A 16,476-nucleotide genomic window follows, 5' to 3' on the forward strand; every position below is an offset into this window, starting at 1 on the left:
CGCCCAATCGATTTTTCTCGCAAAATTACGTCGGATCAGTGCCACAATTAATTCGTTCCAGCACTCTTCAACATCGCGAAAATTTTTGCCAATAATATAAAGGGGTTAGCCCTACTCCTTTTGAAGCTGATATTACTGCCAAGAGACAAGAGGCTGGATCACTCGAAATAATTGCGTTTCCGTATTTTATTTGTAACTTGTATTCTAATTATATAAATAGCAATAATTACAGCATACTTTGGCAGAACAAACCTTTATTTTGGAAAATGAGAGAAAGTTACTCGAGAAAAAAAGTAGTGTACATCTGCGTTACTCATTAAATACAGTAATCAACAAAGTAATTTCACAAATTACAGTAACAATATTAAAATCATGCACAATTATCAGTATATATCATACGCATATCCGCACTACATGTAAATCTGCACCTCATCATGCAAACAGATTGGTACTATCTCTTATTTCGTTTCCATGTTGTGTTGTATTTCATTTTCATAATATATACTATTTTTCACTCTATGAATTGTTTTGTACAACTCATGGTCTCTCGGCCATGTATGTACTAGGCATAATAAACGAAACACACTCACATAACTGTATACATACATACATACATACAGATCTCACAAAATTTTACCGAAGATCACTAGTTTTCCGAGCCACAGCGTCCAGCGTCGTTGTGCGTACGTTCACCGTGTACTATGTATTTTGATGTCCTCATCCTCCATAAAACGAGTGGCTGATAGGTTTGTCTGTAATATAAGAAAGTGAGGTACACTGTTAGTATTGTTAACGTGACTTTGATTCGAAAGTGGATAGAGTTTGCAAAAAGAAAACAGGCGAGTGACAAATCGTCCTCCAAGTATGGTATATCAATGACAACTCATTCTCGACCGTTAGTCGATTGTGTCTTATTGGGAGTCTGAGAAAGAGAAGCTTTGAATATCACAGAGGAATCTAGTATCGCATACGTCTGTGAAGAAGCAACGGTACAGGGATAAATTGTGTGTTTGGAGAGGACAAAATGGGCCTCAAAACCGCGGTGTTTAGAAATCGATACGCTTCACGTACTGTGCGAGGTAATACACGTCATTTGATCCAGGGTCAATTTTTATAGGTACGATAAAAGCAAACGAGATATTTAGGACACTTGTAACAGATGCTGATCGTCATCTGAAGATTTTTACCATGGAACAACGATAAAGTACAGGAATTAATTATCGAGGTGTCGATAAACAGCGCCACGCACCTCAAATGTTTAGAAAACGTGCAGGCATTCACGCAGTAATTCTTAGAATTATCGTCAAAAAAAAAAAAAAGGAAGAAAAAATAATCCTGGGTGGTTACTACGCGATGAAAGCTGTCGTATTTTATTATTTCCTCTATCGCAGTGCCGGCGGGCACTTCGAGTCCAATATATCGATCCACGTCGGGTGATTCGCGGAATAAACAAAGATCGAAGTCTTAGACGAGAGAAAAGTCTAAGAGTATACCTGTACAGAAACTTGGTTTGATTAATGGGGCAAGCACAATGTCTGGCGTTGGCTCAAAGCTTGCGGGCTGCTTAACGCAAGAACTGAAACATAAGGCCGGACTCGCAATGTGCCGGAAACTTGATCAACTCTAATAGGTTTGTGGTCTCGTAACCGCAGAGCAGCCTTGTCCTATAATACCGAAAAGATTTAGCTCCGTAGGTAGCGAAAGAAAATGACGCGAGCAAAATGTGAGAGAAAGTTTTGATGCTAGGAAAATTACCTACTTCAGTTATCAATGTACTTTGAAACCCATGACTCGAGCCACTTAACCGCGCAGCTAGCTCTCTTTCTCCCCAAACTGTCGCCGTCGCGGCGTCGTAAGGCTTGAGATTATACAGCGAGCGTGAGTCGGAGGTTTTCTTTGTGTTTTGTTACGTTTCACCTAATACCGCGCTTCTCTGTATTCCCTCTCGCGTTATCAACGGCCTCACGTAGGTACTGTACGAATGATGTGTCCATAGTGAGTGGTTGATTTTTCTCTCACGCGACAAGAATTTGGTACAGTCGTCGCGCCACGTAGGCGGGTTCGAATTCTTACTCACATGGAAAATATGTAAGGTCGACCGACCGCCACTGACTAATGGCGCCTAGGAAGCAGCGTGTAATGCCTAGTATAAACAGCAGTTTATCAAAAACAGCTCCTTGTAAGTGCCCAGTGGGTCTCAGGACTTCCTCGGCTCCTGATTTCATCCGCGCAACAAACCCCACCTGCAATTTATCATTCTCCATTTATCAATCGCCCGTACACACGAGCCGACCAGGACGACGAGGACGAGGATTCGGTCATCCTGCCCGACGTCTCTGCGACTCCTCGGCTCTGCAGCGTCCTTGCAGGAGAACAACCGCAAGTAACAGCTTCGCCTGGTCCCCCTTTCTTCGTCTACGCGGTCTTTTTCACACTCTTTGCCGCGATCGACGTGGAATCGCGTTATGAGAATCACTGACCACTTACACGCCACGTCTAAACGGTTTCGTGTCCCGATGCTGGGAGCCGTGGGGGGTCCACCGGGGTTTCTGTCTGACCGAAACATATGTGTTCTCGTTTCGTAGCGATGATTTAGACTCGCCTATATCAAATAATTTATCCACAATTATGTATGCATAGGTGTATTATGTCCATTCTTTGATTGGATTGGGATTGCAATTTTGCGCTTCGCTGTTATCGCGCTGCCAAACCGGCGTGTACACGAACAGCAGACGTACGCTTTTGGAAAGATGAATAAAACGTTGTTCAGACGAAGGTATTTCAAACGCGAGCTACACGCAGCACTGAACTAGCCACCTATGGGGCCGTGGCTAAGCACCCTGATAATATATGGGTTTCGTCTTGAGTTTAAGGTTCCCATTCTTTAGCACGCGCGTTAAAAAATGGAAGGTTTTATTGCGCCCCCGCCGATGTTACCTGCTCTTAATAAACTAGATTCTATCTGATCTTGGGGGTATATGAGAATGGTGTTGCACCACACGGTGCACCTGATACCATAGCATATATTACGCGGTTGTATCGAGGCACGGATCTTTGCCGAGCAGCTCCATGATTCCTTTAAGCTTGTGGTCAACTAGCTTGTGGTCGGAAAGGCCAATCATAAAACGTTGGAAATGACGAGGTCCTACCGTAACTAACGGCAATCCGTCGTCAAGGTTGATGATTTCGCAGTCAAGTATGGGTATGCACGTATATTCCAAGGTATAAATCACGTTCGGCACACCGGGGAACGGGGCTCTCGGCTCGAGGACTTTTTAAACTTCTATTAGGATTTACGGGGCGATATCCGAGATATTTCAACGCGGTTCTTCCACCGTTTACAGGGCGTTGGTTCATCGCGTTATACGCTTTCTGATGGGCCAATCGCGTGAGTGCTAATACTTTGATCCACGATCTCAACAATGGATGTCTCAATCATCGAGAATTTTCATTGTTCGTTTCGTATCTTTGTGGAGTTTCGTTTTCCTCCCTTATGAATTTACGGCACGTCGTACGTAAAACGGGCGTCGTAGGTACTTTCAGTTTGGTACGCCGTGCAGTTACATCTTGCAGGTGAGGTTCGATTTATTTAAATTTTTTCAATCGGCCCCAAATCAATCGGCCGTAGGTACGAAAGCCGGTGGAACTGGATAGTAGGATGAAAATAAACGCGAGATAAGAGAAAGGAAAATAAGAAATGCCTTAACAAATATCTTTCCACGCGGAGATATACGAGCGAGAATAGTCAAACACGGCAGATCGATTTTCCTTTGTTTTATCAACCATCGAGAAATACCGACGTTCCCTTGTACACCCTTGAAGAAAATTGCCAAGGTCGGAACAAGTCGGAGAGCAGTAGACTGTAAATAAAGTGTTGAGATTTCGGTTAGAGTTTGCTGAAGCGATGAGGAAAGTTTCCCCGACTCTTTACCTATTATAGGATTGTATGGGCGGGTTACCTGGGGGAAAAAATTCTGTCGGTAATAGTCTCATTGCTGGAATGTTGATTTCCATATCGATAAAGTTGGATTTTAGCGAACACTTGTTTTCAATTGATTGATCTGACCGTTTCTTGACATTTCATCACCCGATTATAAGATTAAAATGACTGTGGAAACATCGCGGCATCAACTCCTCCGGCAGAAATTAGATCTTCCAATTTCTCGTCCATTTTAATCATATTGAACGTCATTTCTAGAATACTATACGGCATTGTGTGCAACTAATTAGCAACGAATGTACGAGAAATTATCAGATCTATCCGAATGCCGTGTATAAATTGGTAGTGCTGACTTGATAGGCACCATCGTTGTACCTATGTTAAAACTTTTTCGTCTAGCCTACTTAACGAAGGTGTATGAAAATTCGACTCCGAGACTACGCAGCCATTGGTTTGATGAATTTCGGTTTTTCACGTCAACTCCAAATCCGGTATTACGAGAAATTTTCCACCTGCCAGCTAACGAGAGTTGAGCCGAAAGCTCGTAACTGCGGCGATTGACGTTTGCGGGTGAAATATTCAAGGATGTTTTCCAGGGGTCGCTATAGAGGAGAGGTAAAGATTGGCAAAGAGAGAAAAGGCCGGAGGTGGGTAGGGCAGGGAGGAAGGGAGGGAGGGGACATTTCGAATTCAGGCCGTAGGCGTCGCCAAAGGTCCTTTGAGGGAGCAAATATTTTGATTTCACCGTGCCTCCAATACCAAAATCCAGGAGCTACTACCTCTTTGCGTTTTAAATCAAAATATAAGTATTTCTCTCCCGCGATAGCAAAGAGGCGACTGACTTCCCCCGCACCCTCCAGACTCAGCAGCCGCGACTCTGTTTTCAAAACGGTTCCTAACCCAACCCGCGCCGCTAAAACTCTCACCTACACAAGCACACCGACCTGGCGCATGCTTCGTTGAATATTCCTACTCTCTCCAAGTATTTCATACTTTTGATGCGGCTGTTGTGTCCCTACTTCCACTGCGTATGTATCATTAGGGTGGTTCTTATTCAGGGTCTTGACGAATTGTTGCCACCCCGACCCCCAGATCAACTTCAAATCATTCAAAACAAATTGCACACTCTCGAAATCTGACTTTTTTATTTAGAGGAAGTGCGGAGAATTAGTTGAAGTTGATTTGGAGAGTGAGGCGGAACAACGTTCGTCAGCACCCTTAATAAGGACCATCCTCATGTATCATGCCGACATTCAAAGTGTACGGATTTTTTCCATATTCCTGCTCGTATCCGTAAATAGCGGATAAGTGTTGCGGGAGGCTCGGAAGTCTTCCAACTACCCGCATCTCGTATTCTAGTAGTTATGTGTTATAGTTGCGACGATTGCGGGGGAAAGACCTTGCGGGCCGTAGCGTTTGTTCACCTGAAGAACGTTCGCCAACTTTGCCAAAGTCGTTAGGGGATTTCTCGGGCCCCTTTTCTCTCATTCTCTGCAACGATCTCGCAACCCGAAAACTTCGATACTAAGTCACACGGTGATTTGTCCCTCAGCCGGGAGTAAATTATCGTCATACTTCGCCTTTTTTCCCCGACCTATAGGTGACTCTGAAATCACCGCGGTTATATCCGCACTCGCATTCGCGTTAACGACACCTTGCCTCAATTAATTCACGGCACCGACACCCGACCCGTCAGCATGTCCTCGAAAAGCTGTCAAAATCTACTCACCTGGCCGAGTCGTTTTTCACGCCCACGTACGCGGATTCGCAAAACTCGTCAAATTCATTAAAAGTCCATAAAAGCGAACGAATGAATGAATGAAAAAATGAGTTAGTTATGTCGGTGTCCCCTGTTCCGTGTGAATTGGTATATTCGTCAATACGCCAAGTAATTTAGCCCCGAAGCCAACCGATCAGCCTACTTTCCAAGCTGCCGACAAAAAAGCAAAAAAAATATCGCGTCGAAAAATAATGCCACCATTGCTGTTACAACAGAAGAATCGCCATTGCACTTTGGCGTGAAAACTATCTGAAACTATACAATATGCTTGGTAGAGATCCCGTAAAAATAGAACGGGGAAACCGTTGTGAAAAAAATGTAGGACTAAAATAAAAGGATGAAAACTCGGAACAGGTTGCAGCGTTCCATATACGCGTACGGTATATATTGTAGTTCTGATTTCTGGCTCCTGATTTTGCGGATCGTAGCAAATCGCGAATCGTAGCAGGTGAATCCGCGGCTGTACGTATAAATATATCGGTGAGGTTCGCGTCAAGCCGGAGCCAAGAGTCGAACAACTCGGAGCACCCCTCGGCCATATCGACTCACTGCAATAGTGACGTTCTTCGTTTTCGGGTTATCAGGATTCGGTGAATAACGATGCGATGCTCGGCTTCCTGTAAGACCTGCGGGATCGACAGACAGCGAAAGAGGGGGTAGAGGAATAAAGTTTCAACGTTTTTCACGTGACAAACGCACGTGCGCCAAATTACTGCGCAGAATAATCTGCTTCGATCGTAGATGTAAGCGATTGCTCCGATCGTCAAAGTTCCTTGCCCTAAGTTCTCTCGTTTCATCCCACCTGCCAAAGGCATATTGAGGGACACTAGGGAGATCCTTACTTAGGGTGTTGACAAATTTTTTCCACCCCACCCCCCAAATCAACTTCAAATAATTCAAAAACAATTGCCTAATTTCATCAGTCAAAAATTCGTCAACACCCCTAAATAAGGACCGTGGCACCGTAAGAGACACTCGAAGAGTTATTATAACGCGTGCTGCACCGCCGTTTCGCCCTTCGTCGGCGAGATCGTCCGGTTTGGGAAGCCAGGATGCTGGCGTCGCTGGACCAACGCGGATACCGAGAGGAGTTAGCGCGCGGCAAGAAGTCGCGGACTATGCCCGGATCGATGCGCGCTGGCGACAGCGTGGCTGCAGCCAGACGTACTTCGTTCCCGTCTCCCGTTCCCTGCTCCCGTCGGTTGGCCCTCTTACAGGAAGGAATCCATGCTCCCTGCTCCCCCCCCCCCCCCCCCTTCCCGTGCCAACCCGCTTCACCCCACGCCGGGTGGTCCACGCGCTCTAATAGTACGCGCTGCTGGGGTGAAACGACTGGGGGATGAAGGGAGCAAGGAAGCGAGGCAGGGAGCGGGGAGGGGGAGGCGGAAGATCGTAACCCACATTCCGCAGAAGAGTTGCGTCACACCTTGTTGTTCTTTTTCCGTATTTTTTTTTTCCCATTCCTTTTTCGTCCATTCTCCCTCCGCAGGCAGTCCCGTTTACTCATCCGCTGCGATACATCCACCATGCATCGCGTTTTCCCCACCCACGAGCTTTAAGCTTCCCTCCGATCGCTGGTGGACCGCCGACGATGCCGCGTTGTAATCGTTTCACCAAACTTCGCGCGCGCTGCGTTGGACTCGACGTCATAGTTCAATGACTTGACTTGGTTTTGGAGGCGATCGCTTAAGCGCAGCGGCGGTAAGCGTTAAAACTAGGTTCTTCACGATACGAGCTTGCACTGTGCGAGCGTTGAGAATACTGATGGGTGTTGTCTGTCGAACTTGTGATTAGCCTGCTAATTGCTCGGTTCTGAGGATTATGATGCACTATCGAGCTTCGATCGCGGGGGTTTTCACGTATAGAGTGCGAAATTCAATCGTACCAACGGATTACTGCGGCGTCTCATTGTGTTGGCAAAATGCATGGAGGAGTGATTTAATTCACCTGTTTTTTTAGCAGGTATTTCCTCTTACGTAAGGGTGCCTGGGCAGATTAAGCGGCGTGATGAATCGTAAATGCGGCGGTAAAAAGAGAGATGCCTGAGACGATGGCATTACGGGTGACAAATAACGGGGAAATGCCCGCTTAGGTAATCTTCGTAGGTAATCTCCTATTATCCTTTTTTCAATACTCACGATATTAAACTTTTCGTCCGAGGGACTTAGCTACGAGAGGCTTATTAAAATCCTAGTCAATAGAACTATATAGGATTCGGTGAACGGGGAATGGAAGGACGAAAAGAGAGGGAAAAATTTCGTAATGCCGAACACTGTAAGAGTTTGGATACCAAGTGATCCGGAATCTCGGCGTGACGTGGAGGCCAACAAACAGATGGTATCCGAAGTATAGTTCTCGTCGGTCGCTTGACATTTTTGTTTCTTCGTTTTCTCCTACTTCCGGAAGCGAGTGATTCACGTACGTTCATTCGTACGCTGCGTGACGGGGTCCGTGACCTCGCCGAGAGTGGATATCGCATTTCACGTTGCTGCCGCACCGGAGCTGCTTGGAATGGATTCGGACCGTAGAAGAGAGTCGAGGGATGAGGATGAGACGGACTCATTTTCAAGCTGGAAAAGTAGCGCGGTCAATCGGATAGCGGTCGAAGTAGCTGCTGACCGCTATGCGACACGACACAGTGGAGGCATTCAGCCTTGAGAGGCTTTCCGTAGTCTCGAGTCTGCGGGGTTAACAATTCGTCGCTTATTCGTAACTTCCGGTCCTCGAAAATGTACGCACGACACAATGGACAACGAAGTTACCTACGTCGCGGCCGGCATAAACGCCCGACTTGTATCTACGACGAAAAATCACCGCCGCCCCGCAACCTCGTCCTGCATAAGATAACGAGGTCTAATGCTGCTGGATTATGCCGGGCACGTAACCGCGAACCAAGCGACTTTTTCAAATATACGGAGGTGTGCGGACCTCTGTTATATTAACGCGAGACGCTCTTTCGCCAGCTGTATGTACGTACTTGGGCAAGGGACGCGATTTCGCGGTTCCGAATTTATGATAGCCAAATATTGTTGGAGCGGGTAGCTGCGGGGTGACGTTATCAAACCTGTCGCGACACGGTAGATAATTGTCATCGCGAAAGCAGGGGTGAAAATAGAGAGTCGAAGCAACAGTTCGTACAATTCGTTCGACACGTAACAACGTTTGAAATCGTCTACACCATGGCTCGTAGAACTGGGATTACACGTAGGTGGCGATCATCGCTCTCGCCGGTAGATTGACGTGAATTTCAACGAGCTCTCTATTAATTAAGGACAACGCTGTACAGCCAAGATACCGATTCGCTGTCAGTTTGTCTCGATATAAGTGGGGCAAAAACAAGGCTATAGTCGATCTTCGAGATCCTCCGGGAGCGGAGGACGGCGGGCAAAGATGAGAGGGTAAAGTTTTGACCGCGCGGATCTGGCGCACCGCCGCAAGCAACGCTTACGCTTACGCTTACCCCGGGGGTGGAGGGGGTTTGGCGACCCCCCCATCGCCTCGGCTCCCGCGGCGTCATCGGCATCGAATCCACTCACTCGCGTGCTACCGCTCACTCCGAACAGAACGTAGAGGAGCGAGCTTACTGGAAAGCTGGAAGTCCGGCGCGGGCCCCTTTGACGTTTAAAACCACGCGGCGAACTGTAAAATCTGCCCAAAAGAGTCTCTCCCTCATTTACCGTTTAACAAGTTCTTTTCGCATTTTCGATTCGTCGCCCGGCTAATCTCTGATTATTTTTTTTTTGTTTTTTTTTAAATTATTTTCAAAATTTTTTTGCTGCTCTTATAACTCATCCGATTGGTCGAGGAGGGATACATTAACCTCAGGAGACACGAGTTTCGCTATCGAGGACACGCGGATCAGTGCTGAAGAGAGAAAATCAACGGAATATTATAACGTGCGAACGTAGATAAGTTCGGTTCGATTATTTCGTGGTGGATATCACAGTAACGGAATAAATTCTTTTTATTTCACCAAAGCGAGATACTGTGCTTGTCTCTACGAGTGTACGATACCTTTGAATTTTAATAAAATACCGCGGCGAATAAAGTTTGTTTCTGTTACCAACAAGAAACTGCAGGCGATCGGCAACGACTGTGAATTATTCTGACAGATTTTTTGTGCCCTGTGAAATTTATTGTTGGTGAGGCTATCCTTTACTTTTTATTTTCGCTTCGTTACTTTCGTGTGTGTGAAAAGAAATCCCAGTGATTTATCAAGATCGTGAAAAGACAAACCTTGAGAGAAATGGAAAGACTACAACTCGTTCTCGTAAGTAAAAATAAACTGACCGTAACGCTAATCGGACAAGATATATTGATGGTGAAGAATCACCGAAGTTTTACCAAAGAAACGTTTCTCAGCGAGGAGACAATTTTTGGTTAATTTCTAAGTACCCAATCGTTCGACGCGCTCTCGTGTCCCGGGATTATAAATTGCGATTTTTTCCATTCAGCGAAATAATCCTCGGTTCTCAGATATCGTCATTAGCACAGGCAATATGTTGCTCAACAGGAATTCTGCTCTAGTCCAACGTCAACGTCATTTCACATGACTTATTGTCAAGACAAATTGACAGATAAATTAAAAAGATTCGATAATAATACAGTAACTGCGTGGCAAATAAACTATATAAATATAACATTGATGGAAAGTAGGAAAAAAATCAAATTGTAATCCAATCTTGAAACATAATTATGAATGTGATGAACGAGTAACGGAAACGATAAAAGAAGTGCGCATTTCATTAGCGCCTCGAGTTTCAATTAGGTCTCGTTGATTGTGTCGTAAAACCCTCGACATTCGAGATATGAGAATTATTAATTATAGTAAGAAATATCCGTAAAACTTTTCATTGACAATTGATAAGTTTTACGTATCAATGAAAGTTTCGCTACGTCATCCTGTTTACTCGCCGACACGTATTCCTACCACATTTTTCTATATCGAGTTATTAATCGCAATACAGGACAAAGAAAAACTCGGGCGCATTCATTCATTCAGCCGACTTCCCGGCGGTATAGATTAACATCGGCGGTGTGTTATTCGGCAAAATAACCGGGACGACGGACAAAACGGGGGAAAAGAGATTCCCTTGGTAAACGATAGGATCTACATTGATTGTTCCGAGAAGGAGAGACGGAATGAACAAAATATATAACACGCCTCGTCGTTAACGAACCGGAGCGAGGGGGTGGGAAATATGACGTGGGGAAACTATTGTGTATCAAACAGGCGGCGAGGAATGCCGGGTGATAAGTTCGCGAGGTGAAATTGACGGAACGTTACCGCGAGCTTAATTCGATCACGAAAATATTCAAATAACGCTGCACGACCAAGTGACAACAAAACTAGAAATGATTCTCGTCTGTGGTCTGAAGAGACGACACGCGAGGCAGACAATCATATACATATATATATATATATATATATATGTGTGTGTGTGTGTGTGTATATATATGAGATATCTAGCGAATATACTTATCAAGAATTGACTAAGCGGTAATGTCGCGACCCGAAACGAGTGGGAGGAGAGCGAAGTAAAATCTTGGCGAAACCGAGATAGACCGAAAGCTTTATACTCGGCGGTGTTGCGTCGGTGAATATTTCAGGGTGTAACACTCGACGCGACTAGAGTTCTCTCTCCGTTCTCTCTTCGCTCCTTTTCTCTCCCCGGAGCGGCGGGGTGGAAGGAATAGGTGAAACAACTTGGAGATAACGCAAGGCAGGGCGACCCTGAAAGGGTAAAGGATAAATTGAGTGGGGAAGCGCGAGTGTAACCTCCGAATCTCAGCCGGGCTGCCCTTCCTGACCGAGATAGTCTATTCTTCGGCGTTGGAGTCGGCGAAGAGCTAAGACGTTCCAACGGCTTAAGCTCGGGCATTTCTCTAGAGCCAAAAGAACCGCACGTGGCAGATTTTTATTCCAGCCAGAGGCGCCTTGCGGTCAACTCTGGGAAGCCGACCGGGTTGAAAAACTGCATCGGGTGGAACGCGCACATGTGTGCACGTGAAGTTTAGCTTAGGAACCACGTGCGGTGGCTGGTCGTCTGTGTCTGATACTCTTCTCTCTGGTGTTTCTTTCTTCCTAGTGTACGCTTCTTTGAGATAAAAGACGATACACCAAGCCTGGCGTGTCAAACTGTCCGCGTTGTTTATGGAGCCAACACGAGTTCTCTTTCACCGTCTGACTGACTTCAGGGTGGATGGCGAAGCCCGGGGCGGTGGGTACAAAAGGAAATTTGCCTTTTTCTCGTGACCAGAAACCCTCCCCTCGTGCAGTTCCGGGAAACTATTCGACTCCGTATCGGGGTGCCGGGCTTCAACCTGTTCCCTACCTGAGTCGCTATTCAGGTAGGTGGAGAAGTCGAGTCAGTAAAATGACGAGTACGTAGCCTGGATTGGACCGAGTTTTATGTCCTCTCTTCAGCCCACCAGATTCGGAACTGACAAAGAAGGTATCCCAGGTCGATAACTCCGATTCGATTTCCTTTGTAATATGTTACGGTAGACTAAAAACCAAGCGAAACGTATTTTTTTTATCTGCCATTAAACGGTTGAAGGAGGTGAAACTACCGTCAAAAGTGAGGCATGTCAAGAAACGATTTGGCATTTTTTTTTCTTTAGAGAGAAAATTACATGTTTTATTTCTCGTTATGAGAAAACTTTTCCACTTGGATTGGTTAAAAAATATTATGTTTTTGTCGGCGAAACTGCCAAATCGCCCCTTGACATGCCTGACTTCGGAGGATGGTTTCACCCCCTCAAAGTGTGCAATGGCAGATGGAAAAAAATACGAGTCGCTTAGTTTTCAGTTTACTACAGCATATTACAAAAGAAATCAAATCGGAGAGATCGTCCTGCGACGCCTTCCTCGTGAGGCCGATCCCGCGTCGAGCCGTGTTCGCGTAGCTTCGAGTGTCCGGAGCGCCGAGGTCGTCTCGGGTGTCGACTGAGGCCGATTTTCCCCAACAATAAAAACGTAAATCGTCGGACGCACAATGGCGCGTGCGAAACACTCCAGGACGGCTGCGGTAGCGGCGTGCTGCGACTTTTGTAGAAGGTATGAAAAAGGAGGAAAAAGCCTCGGAGGAATTCCTGAGCGAGCCGAGGGGGCACTTCAGCGCTATACCTACGGTGGCCGGTCAGCGGTTGCCGCAATAATTACGATCGGAGGGTAGGGTAGGTCAGTTTATGCTCAAGAACGGTATCGGATCGACTATTGCTCACTACCGGGATGCCGGGAGACGCTCGTCCTAATTCCACCCCTTAAGTATGAGACGTGAGCCTCTTAGGCGCCCGACAATTCGAACGTCACGCCACGAGCTAACGACGATCAGCTTTTCAAGCGACTTTGACTAGAAAGTATGAACGAGGATAGAGACTGGCGTTGATCGGAGCTGCGGATACCTACGATCGCCACTTTACCAGACTTGTGAAGTGTGAAATGGAGTCCGAATGGGTCGAGATCACCTTCTCGTCGGTCCAAATTCACCCGATCCGAGTATTTGCCGGTTCGATTATCCGGGACTTGGCGATCGTTCGATCAATCTAATGATCTACGATGACACGCGAAGGATGCAGTGTACAGCGAGCTGACAAACAGAGTCCTTTTGCGTTATAGGGGCTTGCGAGGAAGCGGAGAAGCGGAGGAGGTAATCTCCGGCTGAAAGCGCGTGGGCATTACGATGCCTCGTGGGAATTGATCCTGGGAAGAATTCGAGAACTATATTTAAAAACGAATACATATTCTCTAAAAGGCTTTTCGCTCCACCGATCAGAGCGACGGGCTTACGGGGATTTGTCAGGGATGTGGAAATCAGTGATGACTGCGGCCGGACCCTTACCTCGGAAAGTGACGCCCTAAAAGGGTTTGAGGTATTATAGGTATGTATCTCCTCGGGATCTCCCGCGTGTAAGTATGCACGCTCAGGGCTCCTCTGAAGACGGTCAGCTATCTCAGGATTCCCCGTCGCTTAACGAGTTCTTGGCAATCAATGCCGCGCATAACGCACCCAAATCCTGGCTGCCACGTTCCGGGATGATGTAGCTTTCCACGGCCATCGTACAACTCTTCTTCGCCTCACTTGTTAGCCTAAGCTGCAAATATGGATTCGCTACGGTCCATTTTTTATTCCGGAGGTACTAGTAGGCCGTTTCGGAGGATCGGGAAAGGCGTGGAAGAAAACGAGGATGACTGAGGTCGCGCCGCGAAACGTCGGTAGAGACGTTAAAAGTTGATGATAAGAAGTGAAATGTGTGTATAGCGATAGCCGAGCTAACCGTGGCGGTGTTAGAGGCGCCGTACCACTTCGCGTCGACTATTAGGGTCAGGTTCGAAGAACTGATTTCTACTTTTTTATCGGTGGTATCTCACCTCCGTGTAAATGAATATTTTCTCAACATTTGTTCTTTTTCCTTGCGTCTGTCCCGTTTCATTCTATCTCTCGGCGTATCTCTTACCACTACTCGATATTCGCACACTACAAATCGATCCTGCGAGAATTGCCATCCCATCAACAGGACGAACTAATCAGGAGTGTAATTTATTAGGCTTATCATTAAGAAAATCGCAATACGTAACAGGACGAAAGTTCCAGGGATCAAATTAAATAGGTTTCCGTTGATGGTGTGAGTCAGTCGATCGAACAATGGAACGCTAAGCATCTCAAAGGAATTATCACACGTCGCGGAGCATGTGACAGCTTTGAAATGATTCCACCGATTACTTTGCAGCATTTATTTTTCGGGTGAAATTTTTGTTTTGCGATTTCCACGCATACCCGGACCCGCTATGAATATTTCACCTCGGAAATTGTCACGTTTTCGCACGCGCCAAACTCGGAAGTTACACATGCTCGCATTCACCGTAGATATCGTTGAAATAGTGGCTATATGCTCCGAACGTGTGATCCTTGCAGCTGATGACTCGTAACTTCATTTTTTGCAGTCTCCCAACTCTGTCTGCCAGTAATCGTGGCAGCGCTAATAATAAAAAAAGTTGCCATAGAACCTGCAGCAATTACATACTCAGGGTCGATGACGCTCGGGGTCCCCCAGGGACTCGGCGATTAACTTTTTGCGGGTTCTCTGGCTTTTTAAACGTTTATTCTCACTCGCGGTTTTTTTCGTTTCCTCCATTTTACCCTTCTCTCTTTTTTCAAGCCTCATCACACCTCGACGCGCACCCTGCTACAGATTTCACGCTTGTAACACGCACGTACATGTATGCGACCGTCTGAGCGGTGTCCAAAATGAAATATTGTCACTCAGAGATTAGAAATATCAACGAAGTGCACTTGTGATGAAAGATAAATGGTAGGAATAAAATATGTCGCGTTAAATATGAATCTGAAGAAAAAAATTGATACCTGAAGAGATTGTGCAAATTTTTCCCGATGACACAGGAAAATTCTGCCCGCATAATCGTTCAAGTACATGGACGTGAATTGGACAGTTGATCTTTGTTCTTCTATAGACTGCACATCTCAAAGTAGGTATACCATATTACGTATATCAATACGAAACTATGCTGATAGTAGAGTTCTTGGGTGCGTCTGTGTGTGTGCGTGTGTGTGTGTAGAAAGTTACGTCTCGAATCCCGATGTGGATTTTGTACCTTGTTTTCGATCGAGGGTGCGGTATAATAGTGATAGCAATAGTAAAAGTAATAATGGTGGTAAAAGTAATAAAATTAGTAGTAGTAGTAGTAACAATTATAATAATACCAACAACAGCAACGATTAGGAAAGTAACAACGGGTGACAGCTCGTGTTCCAACATTCATACCTGGAGCCGCTGTCACAGTTTGGCAAGGATCCGCGAAGGCAGAATACAGCCCCACATCGCAGACACGTTCGATGCGTACCAAAGCGAAAAGCTAGCTATACCCAGCGTTGCTGCGGCTGCTGCTGCCAGTGCCTCTGAATGCTGCGGAATTCAGTGTGCATGCCGGATGTTTCGTCAGAGAACCGGCCTAGCTCTCAAGCCCTATCGGCAAATCCGCATATGGATGTACCACGACGCCTGGGTGAAGAGCCAACAATAAACCTGGTCGATAGAGAGTCCGATTATCGAACATCGCAACCCTGACGATTAGCTATGTTTCGTTATTGGAACCTGTGATCGAGGATTGACATTTCAAAAACGACGAAATTGTACAGGTCGTCAATGGGAATAAAAAGATAAATAATGTATTGAAAATAAAATTTTCTGTACTCGGTTTTTCAAGACATTGTTCGTTCTTACCTTTTTTCCATTCTTTTTTGTTCACCGCGACGGAAAAGAGCCTGATATGTGTGGTCTTTCATCGGTGAAACAAAACACGTATACCCAAGGTATCCACGCTTCGCACGAGGGTTAATACTTGTATTATGTACATATTTGTACATGGAACACAATGCCTACAGTGTTCTATGTAGGCACATAGAACTGGGAAAGAGTCTTTGTCGTTAATCCAAATCGATTTTTACGCGGTGAAGGCAAAGGAAAAGGCGAAGGCGACGCCGGTGACGACGACGGCTCAATCAGGAATTGACTCGCAGGGTCTCGGATGGAAAGGAAACTTTTGTTGCGGGATTAGAAGTTACTTTACAGTTGATATTCTTAAGCGTCCTTCTCTCCACAACCCGCCTCTTATTCTCCTTTTATCCGTCCTCCTTAAAATCCGAGTTGGAGACCCAGTTCCATTTCATTCAATTATACGGACACCTTTGCGAAAAGAATGCAAGCTCATTAAATTAAAAAATACAGAAACGAC

At 45.9% G+C, this 16,476-nt stretch overlaps 1 protein-coding gene and 1 long non-coding RNA gene across 6 annotated transcripts in view; one reads left to right on the forward strand and one right to left on the reverse strand.

The window, feature by feature from the left end:
* Positions 1–271: 271 nt before the first annotated feature.
* The window catches only part of LOC124223082 (uncharacterized), a 111,337-nt gene continuing 95,132 nt past the window's right edge, over positions 272–16,476 (reverse strand). For both annotated transcript variants that reach the window (XR_011177681.1, XR_006884198.2), the window contains one exon: positions 272–752. This is a non-coding gene — a long non-coding RNA (uncharacterized lncRNA). The remainder of the gene's footprint in view (positions 753–16,476) is intronic.
* Positions 9,273–16,476, forward strand: part of nolo (no long nerve cord) — a 93,768-nt gene continuing 86,564 nt past the window's right edge. For all 4 annotated transcript variants that reach the window (XM_046634725.2, XM_046634726.2, XM_046634727.2 and 1 more), the window contains exon 1: positions 9,273–9,990. In XM_046634725.2, coding sequence (XP_046490681.1) covers positions 9,967–9,990 — 24 coding nt within the window. In that variant the 5' untranslated portion in view covers positions 9,273–9,966. The remainder of the gene's footprint in view (positions 9,991–16,476) is intronic.

The sequence above is a fragment of the Neodiprion pinetum genome, chromosome 7 (genome assembly GCF_021155775.2).
Source record: "Neodiprion pinetum isolate iyNeoPine1 chromosome 7, iyNeoPine1.2, whole genome shotgun sequence".
NCBI lineage: Eukaryota > Metazoa > Arthropoda > Insecta > Hymenoptera > Diprionidae > Neodiprion > Neodiprion pinetum.